This window comes from Rhinolophus sinicus, chromosome 12 (genome assembly GCF_057876585.1).
Source record: "Rhinolophus sinicus isolate RSI-liver-muscle chromosome 12, RSI-T2T, whole genome shotgun sequence".
Classification (NCBI taxonomy): Eukaryota; Metazoa; Chordata; class Mammalia; order Chiroptera; family Rhinolophidae; genus Rhinolophus; species Rhinolophus sinicus.
The window spans coordinates 19,056,301-19,074,298 of record NC_142512.1 but is presented as its reverse complement, the minus strand read 5'-3'; the positions used below and the strand labels follow the sequence as shown (position 1 = coordinate 19,074,298).

Genomic DNA, 17,998 nt, shown 5'->3' with positions numbered 1-17,998 from the left:
CCCTTTATACTGTTTTTGTTACAGATTACATCTTTATACACTATATGCCCATTTGCGTGTATCTGTAATTATTGTTTTATGCATTTGCCTATTAAATCATATAGAAGGAAGAGAATTTACAAACCATACCTAAAGTACAATTAACACTGGTTTCTACATTCACCTAAAATAGTTACCTTTTCTCTGTGGCTTTGAGTTACAGTCCTTGCATTTCAGCTTGAAGATCTTCTTTTAACCATTCTTGTAGGCCATGTCTACTGGTAATAAACTCCTGTTTTTATCTGGGAATCTTAACTTCATTCTTGAAGGACAGTTTTGCCAGATAGATTTCTTGGTTGACAGTTTTTTCTTTCAGAACTTTAAATACATCATCCCACTGCCTTCTGGCCTCTATGGTTTCTTAAGAGAAATCAGTTGTTAATCTTATTGAGGATCCCTTATACTAATGAATCAGTTCTTTCTTGCTGTTTCAAATTGTCTTTGGATTTCAGCAAATTGATCTCTAAGGTTATCTTGCATGGAATTCATTGAGCTTCTTGGACATGTATATTCATATCTTTCCTCAGATTTGGAAAGCATGGGGCCATTATTTCTTCAAATAATTTTTCTGCTCCTTTCCCTTTTCCTCTCCTGAGATTTCAATAACACATATGTTGGTATATTTGATAGTTCCACAGGTCCCTCAAGAACTATTCATTTTTCTTCATTCTTTTTTCTTTCTGCAACTCAGACTGGATCATTTGTCCTATCTTCAAGTTGATTGATCCTTTCTTCTGCCTGCTCAAATCTTCTATTGAACCCCTCTAGCGTTTCAGTTACTTATTCTATAGTTGTCATGTGTATTAGTACATCCACATACCATTAACCCTATGTCATAATCTTTGCTTTAAACAGTCATATGGTCTTTTAAAGAAATTAAAAGGAAAATATTTACTTCCATAGTACATTTTAAATACTCTTCACTCCTTCCTAAGTATCTGTATTTCTATCAGGTATCATTTCCTCTCAGCCTGAAGAACTTTCTTCAGCATTCCCTACTGTGAAATCTGCTCACAACTAATTTTTAGTTTTATTTTATCTGAAAATGTCATTTCACTTTCATTCTTGAATGATGTTTCCACTAGATATAGAATTCTGTTCACATTTTTTTCCTTTAAGAACTTTAATATTGCTGTTCCATTGTCTTGTGGCTTCTGTTATTCTAATGAAAAGCCAGTAATTTAAACCGTTATCTTCTTGTATATAACTTATCAATATATACTTATGCTGCTTTGAATGTGTTTTTTCCTTTGATTTTCAGCAGTTTGATTATAATGTGCCAAAGTGTTCAATTTTTAGTCATTCATCACAGATTTTTTTTCCATCCCAGTTTTTCTCTTCCCTCTTTCTGAAACTACATTTACAAGTATACCAGACTTTTTAATATTATCTCACAGATCCCATGAGGCTGTGCTCATTTTTTAAAGAATATTTTTCTCTCTCCTTCAGATTGGAAATCTATTGAGCTAACTTCAAGTTCACTGATTCTCTATCACTTTCCTTATTCTATAGTTACACCCATCCAGTGAATTCTCATTTCAGATATTGTATTTTTCAGTTCCAAAATGTCCTATTAGTTCTTTACTATAGTTTCAGTATCTCCTCTAAAATTTCCTCTTTTCATTTGTCATAAACATATTTTTCTTTCATCCTTTAACACAGTTATAACAACAGGTTTAAAATCCTTGTATGCTATTGTGGGAGAACAACAATAAAACTCTTTGCTTGCTAATTCACGTATCTGGGTCATCTCAGGGACAATCTCCACTGATTGTCTTTTGAGAATCGGTCATGTTTTATTGTTTCTTCAGATGACTAGTTTGGAACTGTATCCTGGTTGTTGTACATGATAAGACTCTAGATTCTGTTGTGTTCCTCTGAAGACTATTAATTTATATCAGGCAGTTACTTGGCTGCAATCAAACTGCAAATTCTGTCTCATCAGCAATAGATGGCAGTTGAAATATGCTAGTCAGCAAAGAGATTTTTTAATGATGAAATTATTTGGCATATTTTTAAATGGTGACTTTAACGTTTCAAAGCACATGGTATAATCTGCAGAACAATTCTGTGAATTCCTCACATGATTCATTTCCAAATGTCAGAACTGCTGAGAAAAGTTTCCAGCCATCAAAAACATAAGAGTTCCCAACTGTCAAAATTAGGTCTTATAGAGTTTTCAACCTCCTCTTGGAAGACCTGGCAACACAAATGCTCTTGTCCTCTCCTGCCTTCTTTTGGATTAAATATTTTTTGGATCCTACTTGTTTATCTACAGGTTTTTAGTTATAACGCTTTGCATTATTTTTATGTATTTGCTTGCCCTAAGTATTAACATATATCTTTAATCTCTCAAGGTTTTCTTAAAGTTAATATTGATTACTTACTTCAAGTAATAGCTAAGAAACTTACAATCAAATAGATCTATTTACTACTCCCTGGCTGCCTCTTATGCTATAGTTACCATATATATGATGTGCCTACATATTTTACTAAACCCACAATACAGTTTTAATTTTTGCTTTTAACACTTATGAGATTTTTAGAGAAATGTCTTTTACATTTACCTTCATATTTACCATTCAAGAGTTCTTCCATTCCTTCCTGAAGATCTATGATGAATGCCAACTGTTGTATCTTCTCCTTAGTGCCACAGAAGAAAAACTTTTGGTGTTAACATTTCATCACCCCAGAACTTTCAGGCATGGGCTCATGAACATAAATACTAAATAAATAAATAAACAGAATTTTAGCAAATCAAATCTAAAAATATTTTAAAGGATAATATATAACAACTGGAGTTTATCTCAGGAATGCAGAATTGGTTTAATATTCGAATGGTAATCAATGTAATTCATTGTATTAACTAAAAATGAAAATCCTGTATGATGATCTCAATAGATGCAGAAAAGTCATTTGACAAACCCAACTTCCATTCCTGACAAAAACTCTCAGCAAACTAAAAACACCAGTGAAGTATGTACTACAAGAAGCGGAGTACAGCATTAGGAATAGAGACAGTGGAAATATAATGGCTCTGTGCGATGTCAGAGGGTTACTGGATAGGGGGAAGGGGGTTCACACAATGTGAGGGATATAAAAGATAAATGTCTAAATATTACTTTGTCTTGTGCACCTGAAACTAATAAAAACAAACAAACAAACAAACAAAAACACCAGTGAACTCCTCAACCTGATAAAAGGCATCTATGAAAAACTTAACAGCTAACATTATACTTAATGTTAAAAGACAGCATGCTTTCCTCACAAGATCAGGAACAATACAAGAATATCTGCTCTTACCACTTCAATATTGTACTGGAGGTTCCAGCCAGTGCAGTCAGACAAGATAACAGACAGAAGAAAAAAAGAAATTAAAACTTTATATTCACAGACAATATGATTTTCTATGAAAAAAATCTGATAAGACAAAACACCACCACTAGAACTAATGAAAGAGTTTAGCGAGGTTGTAGGATACAAGATCAATACACAAATATCACTTTTCTTTTTACATACTAGCAATGAGCAATCAAAAATCGAATTTTAAAAAGCAGACATCTTACACAAACATCAAAGATTAAGAAATAAATTTTTAAAAATTAGGAATAAATCTGACAAAAAAGTGAAAGACCTGTACAATGGACAGTACAAAACATTGCTGAAATTAAAGGAGGCCTAAACTATTAGATACCTTGTTCATGAATCAGAAGACTCAATATTGGAACAAATTCATCACAAAATAAGATATACAAATGGCAATAAGCCCATAAAAAGATACTCAATATCATTAGTCATTAGAAAAATACAAATTAAAATCACAATGAGATGCCTCTATACACCTATTAGAATGGAAAATTGTAAAAGGCTGACCATACCAAGTGCTGGAGAAGATGTGGAAAAACAGGAGCTTTCAGACACTGCTGGTGGAAATATATAGAGTGGTACGATCAACTTTGTAAAGCAATTTAACAGTTTCTTAAATAGCTAAATATACACCTACCATACTACTGAACCATTCCACTCCTACTTAACCACACCAAAAAAAAAAAAAAAAGCCCACATAAAGACTTGTACACAAACATTCATAGCAGCTTTATTTGTAACAGACAAAAACTGGAAACAACCCAAATGTCCATTAACAGGTGGACAGATGAACAAATTGTGGTATATCATAACAATGGAATACTTCTCAGCAATGAAAGGAATGTATTAATACACACAAAATGTCTCAAACAATTATATTGAGTGAAAGGAGCCAGGCACCCCACCCCACCCCCCCAAAAAAAAGTATCTACTGTATGATTCCATTTATATAAAACTCCAGAAAATACAAACTAAGGTAAAATAGCAGAAATCTAATTAGTGGTTGCTTGGGGTCGAGGGAAGAAATTACAAAGTACAACGAGAAAACTTTTGAGGGTGAATGCTACATTGCCTATCTTGGTCATGATGGTTTTACAGGTGTATACATATTCCAAAACTTAACTGTATAATTTATATACATGCACTTTATATGTCAATCTTCAATAAATTTTTAAGGAAAAAGTTTCGTACATATTTCACAAAATTTCTAAAGATAGACAAGTACACATACAGAATTTTTCCTGTTTTACACACGTTAAGAATATGCATGTTATGTATCTTACTTTTCTCATTTAACAAATACAGACATCTTTCTATATTAGCAAAAATGGTTTACCTTTTTTTTAAAAACAGCAACGTAGTATACATAGTATTAAGGATGTACCATGATTAATGAGCATTTAGTTTATTTCTACTTTGCTATTACAATGCTGAAATGAACATATTTTGCATATATTTGTGTGCACACACACACAAGCAAAGGGTACATGCATTTAAATTTTTCATTTCTATTGTCAAATAATCCTCTACAAAAACTGTCTCAGAACCTCCATCAAACTGTTGGAATTAATAATTTAGCAAGGTCATAGAATACAAGGTCAATACACAATAATCAATATTACCATAAGTAGCAACTATTTCAAAAATTTTTTTAAATTAAATACTATTTAAAATAACATCAAAAATTCAAATACCTAGAAATAAGTCCAACATAAGGTACCAGACTTCTACAGAGAAAATTACAAAAAATATTGAAATTAAAGATCTATGTAAGTATACTATGTTTATGAATTAGACATAATGGCACAAGCATGCTAATTCTTCCAAATTTATTTATAGATTCAATAAAATCCTAACCAAAATCCCAGGTTTTTGTTGTTGCTGTTCTAGTATTGAAATTGACAAGCTGATTCTAAAATATACATGGAAATGCAAAGTGCCAAGAATAATGAATACAATTTTGAAGAACAACAAAATACTGGAGGACTCATACTACCAGAATTGAATTATTTTAAACCCAGTGTTTTTGTTGCACTGGCACTAGGACAAACACAGATGGAACAATAAATTGTACTGGGTCAATCGGCATTTATATGGAAAAATATTATTTTTAACATCTCCCTATTACCATGAACAAAAATTCTAGATGATTCTAGATCTAAATATGATAGGTCAGTGATGTTAGAAAGATAACATAAAAGATTAATGACCTTGGAGTAGGCAAATATTTCTTAAATCGGACATATCAAAGCACTTACCTTAAAGGAAACTATCGATAAACTGGACTATATTAAGAATTCCTGTTCATCAGACATCAAGATAATGAAAAAGGGCAAAAATGGGAGAAAATAAATTATAATAACTCCAAAGACATACTCTATTCCTAAACATATAAAGACTTCTACACATAAGAAAATGACTACCCAACAAAAAAACAGGCACAGGTGGATATTTAACAAAATATCTAAATGTCCAATGAACCTATTAAAAAATGCAGTCTCATTAATCACCAGAAAAATACAAATTAAATCCAGAATGAGATACCACAATACACATCCACCAGAAGTCTACAGCTACAAATAGGGACCATACCAAATGCCAGTGATGGTATGGAGCAACTGGGATTCTCATACACTGCCGGTAGGACTGTAAAACAGTACAATCACTTTGGAAAACTGTTTTGCAATAACTACTAAAGCTGAACAGATGTATTCCCTATGACCCAGTCATTCCATTTTTAGGTGTATATACAACGTTAATGCATACATATATATACCAAAAGACATGTATAGGAATGTCCATAACATTTGCAACATCCAAAAATTGAAAATAACCCATAAAATGGCGGTATGTTAACGCAACAGAGTACTCTAGAGCCATGAAAATGCACTATTATTACAAGCAATGACACAGACTAACCCCACAACGTTGAGAGGGGGGAAAAACAGTATGATTCCATTTGTATCCAGTTTAAAAGCAGGCAAAACTAATCGATGGCAATCAAGATACTGGTTTCAGTTGCAGGGGTGATGAGAAGGGGGCGTGAGGGAGTGTTACAAGATGCTTGTCCTGTTAGATCTCTTGCTGTGAGTGGTGGCTAAACGGTGATTTCACTTTGTAAAAATTAACAAACTGTACATTTTTTATGTACTTTTATACTTAAATTTAAAAATTTTTAAAATACCAACGGTATGTTTCTCTACATCCTCACCACAACAGAGTATAAATACAATCTTTGCCAAAGCGGAACTGGCATCTTTTCGGGCTTACAGCTCCTTAACGAATGGAGTGAAAATGTTTTTAAAGGCCGTTTTTTTCCTAGAATTCTGTTGAAAGCAAATTCGGAGTGTTCAGCACGTATTACGGCCTGTTACCATGGCTACAAATACGCCATTCATCAATGGGAAAGAAGCCTTACAGTAGGTGTAGACATATGCCCTATCCAACCCTATAGCACCAGAATTTTAAATGGCAAAGGGTCTTTGCGGGAAACCCCAAAACAAGCATTATGGGATGGAAACTTGAGTGTCAAGTGTCAGGAGTTTCAGCACAACTGGAAAGACATGGTGGATAGCTTTAGAAAGGAAAAGCCCTGGACACGACTCACACTGCCTGGGTTGTGTAGATATACATTCTTAGCTTCACCTATGCAAGATACAAATGTCCAAAAAGCAATTTTTGGACATTTTTAATAGAAACAATTTTTAAGAGAAACAATTTTCAGCCCTCCTGATACACAGCAGGCCTGTACCTACAGGCACAGTGAACTAGCTGGTGGTGCCTGAGTGGCAATCCAGGATCTTCCCCAAAGCAGTCACCGAGACAAGGGCCTGTTTCTTAAAAGCAGGAAACGGATGTATTTTAAAATTATTCCCACCAAAAGTGGCCAAAGGAGTTTGCCTTTAAGATATTAAGACTTTGGTTCTCTGGAAAACTCAAGAGCACTGAGGCAACTTGACAAGCCATAATCACTGATCATTTATTTATAGCTCTACTCGTCCAAGCTAACCTATTTTAAATTTGAAGTTGCTCCAACTGTAAAAAAAACTAATTTCTAAATTTCTAAATTAACCTAGATTAAAAATTGCTCCCAAAATTCATCTAGGTAGTAAGCCTTACTTTTCCTTTTTAGACAGTAGTCACCTAAGAGCCCTATTTAATCATAATTCTGATTAATGCATATTGCAGCTTAATATGTATACTACAGCTCTTAAAGGGATATCAGTTGCAAAACATATTTAGCTCAGAAATGCATATATATATATATATATATATATATATATACATGTATGTATGTATATATATATTTATACATATATATATGTAATCTCAAATCATCACTATAGGGTATAGAAAATGGTTTCAATAAGACACTAAGAGTTTTAATAAAGAACAAAAAGGTAGAATGCCTTAACGGTTAAGAACATGGGCTCTTAATCACACAAACCTAACTATGAATCCTGTTTGAGTACTACCAGCTCCGTGGCTTTGGGTAAATTCAACTTCTCCCTATGCAAGCTTTATTTGCAAAATTCAGGTGACAGCTCACCTAACCACTGAGTACCTGTGTGCTATACAGCAGATACTGCTTAAGGATGAGCAGTCCCTGGCACACAGCTAATACTCAATGTCAGCTAGAGGGTGCCAAAACAATGTACACACGTTAAGGAAAAAACTATTAAAATTCTAATACTCAATATACACCAGTAACAAAAGATGAATACGTTGGACTTCTGCAATTACAAGAGGTGTGATTATTTTTCCTTTCTTAAAATGTGTATACATTTTTTTGGCACCCTCGGTATTATTTTATTACAAGCCTAGTAACTCAAATAAATTATGTAACACAAGACTGATTTTGCTGATACGGAATCACCACTTCCTCTTAACAGATACAATTCCTTTCATCACCATCTTAGAATTTTACCAAGAATCCCTGTGAACTATTTACTTGTAACAATTTTCAAAACAAAACAAGATTCATCTTTATGCCCATTTTTCAGCATGCTCCCTCTCCCCTCTACTGTCCTAGGATCAGTAGCATAGCAGCTAATTTAGGATCTTGTTTATAAACTCTCAAGTGGCATTTGGTGCAAGAGCCAAGTTAGATGTTTACATATATTCCATCAACTTCCCCTTAGAATGATCTAACTTGAAGATCATTCTACAAAAGACATCATTGGAGATTTACTTTTCTGGCTACCCATCCCAGAACCCATGGATGGGTATAAGCCCATTTATTGGTGCCAACGTTTTAGAAAACACTTGGGTTTAAAACTTTTCAAAGCAAAGCACTAAGAATTGTATTTAAAACACAAATTCCATTCAAGTTGTAATGTTGAGTTTCTAATGAAATCAACTGAATCTCAGATGACTAAACCAAGCACTGAGAAAAAGACTCCACCTTTCCAGACCAGTTACAGCAAGTGGGAGTGAGGCAGTCCTCACAGGACTGTCACCTTTCTGTCTCCCATTTCCATGTCTTCCAATCTTTGATAGGGATCTTTCTTAAGACCTGTACCAAATCCTCACTCTCCTAAGGGCCTTCATTGGTTTTCTTGGGTGGCAGTTTCTTTCCTCTTCATACCAAGATTGCCACATCCTTGCGAATGTTCATAGCAGCGTCCTGATTGAATAGTCTACACCTAAGCAACTTCCACTAAACAAACTCATGTGACAGCCTAACTTGATAATCACCTTCACAAGTCAGACTATTTAGTAAAAATATTACCACCTTGTTTATATTTAGACTCTTCAAGTCCAGACATTCATGCATCAGTGTTCAGTGTGGTAGCAGCCTACAAAACTCTGAATCCCATTAGTGGTTTCTTTAAAAATCTACAATGGAATTAATTGTATGAATTCCTTCAGTTTGAGGCCAAGATGCAGCAGGCACTTGGCCATTTCACTGCTGGAAAAAGAACTTATCAACCTGAAAACCTTAGAGGTGGCTCCAAAATTATTTATATAAAATCATCTCCAATCATCTGATGGAAAAGCAACTCGCAATATTCTAATTACTGGCATATGCTCATATATTTTAATATAAAAACTATCATTAATCTGTTGGTTTTGTAAACTTTTACTACTAAGAACTTAAATCCAGGGTATACATTTGGTGTCAACGTCTCATTTAGCAATGAGTCAAGTGTGGTGATGAAGCTGGTATATTCATACATTGTTGACGGGGCTATGAAGTGGAACCTTTTGGAGGGAAATGAACAGTATTTACCTGTTGGAAAGTACACGTTTTCTAACACAAGGAAATCTAGAAATGTATCACGCAGATACACAAGCATATATTTAAGTAGAGATCATTACAAGGATAGTTACTGCAGCACCATTCATGACAGCACGGCTGGAAACAATCTGAACATCCAAAAGCAGTCAACTGATTTAAAAAAAATAAATCAGGAGTGCATCAATGTTAGGCAGTCATTCAAATGAGACAGATCTAAATTGCTGGTACAGAATGACTCTATTAACTGAAAGTTATACACACTGATAAACACACTCTGGAAGAAAACTACTTAGTGTTTCTATAAAGGGGACAGCTATACTATTGTCAACCATGTGTACGTGCAGAGCTGAGTAGTCTTCTCTGCATAGTGGCAGTAGTGGCGGGGGAGGAGGGATTTTTACCCCAGCCTGATTTTCTGACATATTCAGCCATATTTGGTTATACAATCCAATACTCCATGCTAGAAAATGATCCATAATTACACTGTGTATTAAATATACATTTGTACTTTAATGATTAAAATAAATACGGTGCTGCTACTTGGTTTAGAAGACAGGATAGGTAATGAATTGACTTGGACTACACTTAGTGTTCTTCACAATCAGGTTACAGATCCCCACCCCCACCTCCCAAAAAATATACATCATCTTTGGGAAACAGACAAGTGATTTACGAAAGAAAGAGAGAGAGAGAAGCGATCTTTTCAGATTCAGGCAAATAATACCATCAATGTGTTTAGGCTAGAGATTTTATTTTAGAAAGATAAAGGATGGAGGCGCAATAATATTTGGCATTTTTAATTTAGGTTTGTTTTATTTAAGTTTAATGTTAATTCCATGCTGTGTTTCAGTAAGAACAATACAGATTCTGTATCTGTGGCTCCAGTCAGATATCCAGTAGTACAAATTAGCTTCAAGTTACACATACTGAACAAAAGAGGTTGAGCGAGCGAAGGAAGGGGGGGGCAGGAGAGAAGGAAGGAGAAGAAACAAAGAATTGAACACGCATGCAGGCTTTTCCATACCACCTTCAATGCTAACCTGCTTCAGAGGGAGAGTAAAGTAGGCAAGAATGAGCAGCCACGGATTGTTGAACTGTTACCAGCACCATGCTTTTCAGCAACATTTCAGCAGAGTTTGAAACACTTTTTACAGCAAAACCATTACAGCAAACTTCCCAAACAATCTTTAACCACCTCAAGCTAATTCTCAATTAGTTTTAAACATTGGTATAAAATTCATTTAAACAATTAGAAAAGGGAAAACTGATACCACATATGCCTTTATAGTGTGATTAACCTCTCTCTTAGATGCTCGCATCACCTAGAAGCCTAATGGCTTTCAAATGCAATTTCCATTTCTAATGGTGATCTTGCCACATCTGGCAGGAGACAATACAGTAATGCTGAAAAAGCCTTTATGCAGTCCTGTTAGTGTCGTAAAGAACCTAAAAGCTGGGACCAGTAAAATCCACAGAAATTCATTCTTGCCTTTAAGAACTTTTGAAAACTGTTTTTTAAAAAAAACCAACAGGGCAGGAACCTAAATTCTGAGACCAAATGTAAAAGTCAGATTTGGTGGTTCTCAGTGACAATGGGGGAATTTCCAAGGAGGGGTGGGATGGGAAGGAGTGGGGTGGTCAGAGATGGTTTCTCTTGTTGGCTTTTATGTCTCACTGATTTTCATCTTCCACATCCTGCAGCGCTTCTTTATTCTGCTCTTCACCTGCAAAGAAGAATGACAGCTAATTATTTCACACTGACTAATGCAGGCTGGCATGGTCATCAACAAAGGTATCATTCCAAGCACAAAGACTCCTGATGTTTGCTACAATTGGTATTAAACACAGACAAGCAGAGGACTTCTACCATCCTGAGATACCTAAGCCAACAGGTGCTGCTGGGTCAAGGTCCTAAAATGGTCAATAGTCATAATGAAAAAATAAACTGTCGCATAGTAAAAGTCGTTTTTATGCTAAATAAGCTCTTCAAGTAGACAGCCAAAGTAACCATATTATTCAAATGATTTTCAAGCTTTCACATGTATCTTGTGTCAAAATACTCTTTCTCAATAACCTCACCTCTTCAAGAATCAGGAGTATTTTACAATTTTCTGTAAAATCTAATTTACCCACAATCTGCATATCAGAAATACTTCAATAGAGAACTGAGCGATAAAATGCTCCAAAGGACTTCTAGAGTTTTAGAAGGAAAGTTTTGCTTTTGTGAATATTTTATATTTTGTATCTTGGCCAGCTACACCAAACCATAACCAGATTTCTCACGCCAGAGTGAAACAGCATGTTCAAAGTAAACCAGACCACTGAGGTTATTAAAGAAGGGCATTTGGACCAGTTTTCTCATGCCATTTGTCTTTTCCCTTTGAACATGATTAGCCTAAAGAGTTTCAACTGCACTGTGACATGCAACAGAAAGCCAGCCTATTCATTTACCTATTAATAAGCATTAAATAAGTCAGCCATAATAAAGAAGCATGCAGGCAGGCTTTCACTAAAAAATGAAAACAGGTCAAAGTTACATTCTTTTGTGCTTTAACAAATCACTTATAATCCCTACATATTACTAGTTTGAATCAAAATTGAAAAATCAACGAACCAATCCAACAAGCATAATGACAGTTCAGACAATCCATCCATTCATATTGCTTGTTAAATTACTTAATTAGAATGGACAAATAACACTGAGCCTCACTGCCTACAGACATAAAGCATTTACCCTAAGGAATGCTTTTAGCAGTCTTAAAGACCTTCATATGCTAAAGAATAAATGCTGTCACAGCAACAAGGGTTAAGTAAAGATTAGTTTTAGTCATTTTAAAATTTTGTGATAAAAATGTTTGACATTGATATGTGACTAAAAAAGTACTGGAGGTACACAAGAATTTTTGACTTATATAGAAAAAGACATGCAAAGACAGACAAAAATAACCATTTATCGAGGAAAAAAAATGATGGACCACCCAACTGTTCGTTCCCCAAAGAACAATAATGTATTCAAACTTAGGAAATTATAGAACATTCACTCTCATTTTTAACAGCAATACACTGACCAAATATGGTTAACATACAACAATAGAGCACACTCTAATTCACTCATAAGCAAACATGAGTTGCCAAAAGTTCCAAGTAACTTTGGCATAAAAAATATTGTCAGGTAAATCACACCCAACAAGAGGTAGTTGGGGGTGGAGGTGGGGGTGGGTGGGAAAGGGCAAGATCATGAATGTCTTAGAAAGTTTTGCATCCTGGAATGTAGAACAGGCAGTTTTGTAAGCAAAAGGATGATGATATGCAGGCATGATTAGTGAAGAACCAAAACTAAAAGCAGAATTCACTGTGCCATGATAATGACTTACAAAGTAGTTTTTAGGAAAGGAAGAGTTGGATTTTCCTTTAGGAATCTATATTGCAAGGAGAAAGGGAGGGAGAACAATCACATGAAAGCAACATTACAAGAAAAATAAACCGAGAGAGCAGGACAAAGGAAAACATCGATGATTTAAGGGAGTCAGATTTTGGTCTTTTTACTTTGTATAAAACTTCACTCTAAGAAATGATTTTTCTTTTACCTTTAAGAGGATATCCTCTTAAAAGGTATACAAGAGAAAAAAAGGGTTTTCTTGGATATGTATTTCTTTGTTTCTAGATTCTGGAGGAGGAACAGGCAGAGAGAACACATTTCTTCTCTGTAGACTTGTGTATGAAATAGTCCTCTGATCACAGGTTAAGAGGAAAGGACTGAAATCATTGATGAGAAGTAGTGAGCCCTTTAAAGAATTATGTTCAAACACACTCAGACAGACATTAACATATTCTGCAGTTAAAAAAACATTAACAGTGTATAAGTAAAAGCTTGTGAACCACATACATTTCTTCCTTTAGAAATCTTCAATTCAAATTGTTTCATGACAATCAGTAAAGTAAAAAAGGAGAAAACCATCTAATAATCCTTAAACTAAACTCAAGTAACATCCTGGAAAACTGCCAATTCCATGACCGAAATTCTTCTATACTCAACATTAATTCTAAGTCACAAAATCAATTTAATAAAATATGTAATACTACGCCATTTAGAAAAACCAGAAAATAATTTTCTAGTTACCCTCAACAATTTGTAAATTCAGATAATTTTATTAAAATGCCAAGAAACTGCTTGGATTTTCCAGCGTTAAATTATGTTTCATAATTCCAATATTTAGTGACAAAGTTCTTAAACGAAAATTAGTCTGTTTTAATCAAATTTAACCAACCATTCAATTTACAAAGTGATAATAAGGAATTGAAGCAACTAGATTTCACTAGATTAAAAAAAACTTTCAGGATTAGAGAAATATGTTAAATGTTTTTAAAAAAACATCTTGGACAAAGAACCTTCCCAACTACGAAAACATAAGTAGTTTAAAGAAAATATCCTATTTTTAAATGATTCATTTCATAAAATGACAATAACCAAGAAAAGGAGTACCTTTGGTTCTGTATAAAAATGGAATAACACCAAGTTTTCTTTGATTAATTCTTGGTTATCAGTGAACAAAAACAGCAGTAGCAAAAAAAAAAACTATTTCTATTTAATTTTGTAATCTAACAACTTAGTTATAAGAGCTGGCACCAAATGTTAAAAAAAAGAATATCAACCAGGTCATCTTCTGTTATTTTTACCCTCAAAAAAAATGTCCCCAGAGGTCAGAGGGGTATAGCTTACTTATTAGGTCAATACCGCTTACCAAACTCTCCACATGCTTTCCTTTTATCCCCTCAGTCTTCTCTGAGCTGAGAGTGACTGACGAGTCCACAGCTATTTGGCCAATTCTTCTTAGCAGTTATTGTTATAGAATACAATAGAATTTTACAGCTAGAGGGAACCTTAAATCATTAGTTTAGAGATGGTAAATTGGTTTTGAGTCCCACAGACTGGTAGTGGTTGCATGAAGTTCTGTGTTGAAAAGTCATCTGTGGTTCCATCTGGCTTTGTTGGAAAAGTGTACAAGTAGGTCACACATGCTACATATTTCAAGCCAATCCTAGTTAAATATCTAAATACTGCATAGAGCTAGTGAGCTCTAGAAACTGAGTCACCCAATTCTCACTTTAGCATCATAACCCAAGATTAAGTCTAAAACCTGACTCTATCCTTCTAGAGTAAGGAAACTGACAATATACGAGGCCTTGATACCCATTTCCAGAGATACCTTAAAAAGTATAATGCTTCCAAACACAGTACAATATGCTGGTTTGACCATCAGAGACTACACCTAGCCTCAAACACTGTAACATGCTACAATTTGGGGAACGCACCCTGAAATGACCTGCAGCTAAAACTGACAACAAACTTTTTGTTTCCACTCCCTACACCACCACCGCCGCCAACTGTAAAACGACACTATCTCATAATGGTCACATCGCACTAGTTTGTCCTCCCCCTGCTCAATCATCTATTGTGTTGAAAATGATTCTTTGGAAAGGAGCAGAATAAAATCTCTAAAAGTAAAAAAAATGTGAAAAATGTTGGGCTTTTACATTTAGAATAAACATTAAGCCCTCCACCCCATTATAAGATTAAATTCTATAAACTACTTTAGTAACTGTTTACTATTGGAAACTCTAAAAAATAAAAACAGATTACACCAGACCTCTTAAATAGGACCTAAGGGCTGGACATTCCGTTTGCTCTATAGAATCCAAAGGGAACAATTCCATGTTTTAGACAAAAGGTTTCCAGATGCTTCATAAATGTCTCCTAATACCACCTAATTTTAAGCTAAGAATACCACTCAGCCAAAGCAGTGGTCATGACCTTAGACCCCTAAAATTGAACTGGAGGAAGAGAAAAAATGACGTGCTTCCTCTCCTCCATCTTTCAAAACACAGTGTAAGAGAAGAGGTAGTTTAGCAAACATTATTAATTAGAGGCAAAACTTTTAAATCTTTAAATATTAACAAAAGATCTCCTTTTCCAAACAGGTTTTTTACTTTGCCATCTTATAGCCCAAAACAGAAGACTATACTTTGCTATCATTTCCTGAAAAGGCACTAATTAAAATTTGATAGTTTGGAGGATAAGCTATGAATCTAAGCTGCAGCCTGACGTAAAGAAATACCAAGGAATTTCTAAGAGTAAGAGCCAACAACTGAAAGACTTCGGAGTTTCCTTACCATCACCCTGCATGTCTGAAGTCCATAGTGTCAGATTATCACGTAACAACTGCATGATAAGTGTAGAGTCCTTATAGCTTTCTTCACTCAGCGTATCCAGTTCTGCAATTGCATCATCAAAAGCTGCTTTTGCCAACCTGCAAGTATTTACAGAAATGTATTACAAAAATAAGCTCAAGTCCAGAAACAATTAGAAATGACATTTAGATACCACTCTTTTTTTCAATTATCCCACAGTATATAATAGTAACACTGAGTACTTGGATTTAGGCGTTGAAATAAAGGAAAATTAACTTTCTACTTAATTTTGTAATCTATCAACTTTGGAGCTAGTGGAACTTTTGGAGCATCATTTCTTACTGTGCTTATAACAAGCCTATCAGTAAACAGATTATATAGACCAAATTCCAAACTAAAGCACCACCAAAATACATGAATAAAGGTATTTCCAAATTCTAATCAATAGCTCACTTATTTAATAGTTTTAACACAAAAGCATTTTTTCAAAAAATAAAGGAAGCAAAAAAAAGGGACAATACAGAACCCATGGAAAAGTAATCATATAAGTTATTTACTGTAATTTAAAAGAAACAAAATCCACATTTACGGAGAACCGTGTACTATGCACAAGTGAATACTGGACACTGGTGGGGAACAGAAAAGAGCAAAGAAACATAATCTGAGTCCACAATAAACTTTAAACATCTAGAAATAGAGGACTGACACATAAATAACTATTATGAAAGAATGAAGGGCTATTCTGAACAAAGTGTTTCAGGGACCCAGAAGCAGAACAAATGGGGAAGTCATAACTGATCTAATTTAGGGCCGGCCCGGTGGCTAAGGCAGTTGGAGCTCCATGCTCCTAACTCCGAAGGCTGCTGGTTGGATTCCCACATGGTCCAGTGGGCTCTCAACCACAAGGCTGCCTGTTCTACTCCGACTCCCACAAGGGATGGTGGGCTGTGCCCCCTACAACTAACAACGGCAACTGGACCTGGAGCTGAACTGCTGCACCCTCCACAACTAAGACTGAAAGGACAACTTGACTTGGAAAAAATCTTGGAAGTACACACTGTTCCCCAATAAAATCCTGTTCCCCTTCCCCAATAAAATCTTTAAAAAAAAAATTGAACTAATTTAATGGATAGGAAAAGAGCATAAATGGCACACTTCAGATTAAAGCAAAAACCTGAGCAAAGGCATGGAGGTGACTTGTCTGAAGCCACCCATGTATGGGACAGCTAGACTGGAGAATGACAATGAAAGACTCAACCAATACTATAAACCAAACATATAGCTGTATCTTCAGTTAAGACATATCTATTTGGACAAACTCAACTAGCCGTTTAGAATGTTTTTAGATGAATAATGGTTTGCATTCAAATGAATCCACCTTACATTAGGAAAATCTCTTTCATGGAATAGCTGGTTCCTACATACTCAAGAATACTGAACGTACAAAAAGGACAAATACAGATGACCCTTGAACATGGGTTTGAATTGCATGGGTCCACTGATACATAATTTTTATTCAATGAATAGTATATTAGAAAAAATTTTGGAGATCTGCAACAATTTGAAAAAACTCACAAACCACATACACATAGCCTAGAAACAATAAAAATATTAAGAAAATATCATGTATGTGTAAAATATATGTATTTTCCTTATCGTTTTCTTAATAACATTTTCTTTTCTCTGGTTTATTTTATTGTAAGAATACAGTATATAATACATATAACATACGAAATATGCGTTGACTGTTTATGTTATCAGTAAGACTTCTGGTCAAAAGCAGGCTATTAGCAATTAAGTTTTTAAGAAGTCAAAAGTTAATGTAGATTTCTCACTGTGCAGGGGGAGGTCAGAGCCCCTAACCCTCTTATTGTTCAAGGGTCAACTGTGTATTACTCCAATTATATGAGGTACCTACCTAAACTAGCCAAACTCAGCAATTACCAGAGGCTTAGGAGAGGGGAAATATGGCGTTACTGTCTCACGGTTATAATTTGTTTCAAGTGATGAAAAAGTTTTGGAAATATATAGTGGTGTCGTTGAACATTTTTAAATGGTTAGAATAATAAATCTCATATAACGTATATTTCACCACAATTTTTAAAAAGTAAAAACCTATGTGCATAAAGATATTCCTTAAGTTGGTTATTTATATTAAAACTT

The 17,998-nt window shown here is 34.6% G+C and overlaps 1 protein-coding gene across 2 annotated transcripts in view; it reads right to left on the bottom strand.

Annotated features, from left to right (window-relative positions):
• Window positions 1–10,432: 10,432 nt before the first annotated feature.
• The window catches only part of YWHAE (tyrosine 3-monooxygenase/tryptophan 5-monooxygenase activation protein epsilon), a 41,172-nt gene continuing 33,606 nt past the window's right edge, over window positions 10,433–17,998 (bottom strand). The window contains exons 5-7 of one of the 2 annotated variants that reach the window (XM_019755510.3): window positions 15,818–15,954; window positions 13,021–13,065; window positions 10,433–11,370 (exon numbers count right to left, since the gene is read on the bottom strand). In XM_019755510.3, coding sequence (XP_019611069.1) covers window positions 13,058–13,065; window positions 15,818–15,954 — 145 coding nt within the window. In that variant the 3' untranslated portion in view covers window positions 10,433–11,370; window positions 13,021–13,057. The remainder of the gene's footprint in view (window positions 11,371–13,020; window positions 13,066–15,817; window positions 15,955–17,998) is intronic. The other variant, XM_019755509.3, reaches the window with a different exon arrangement.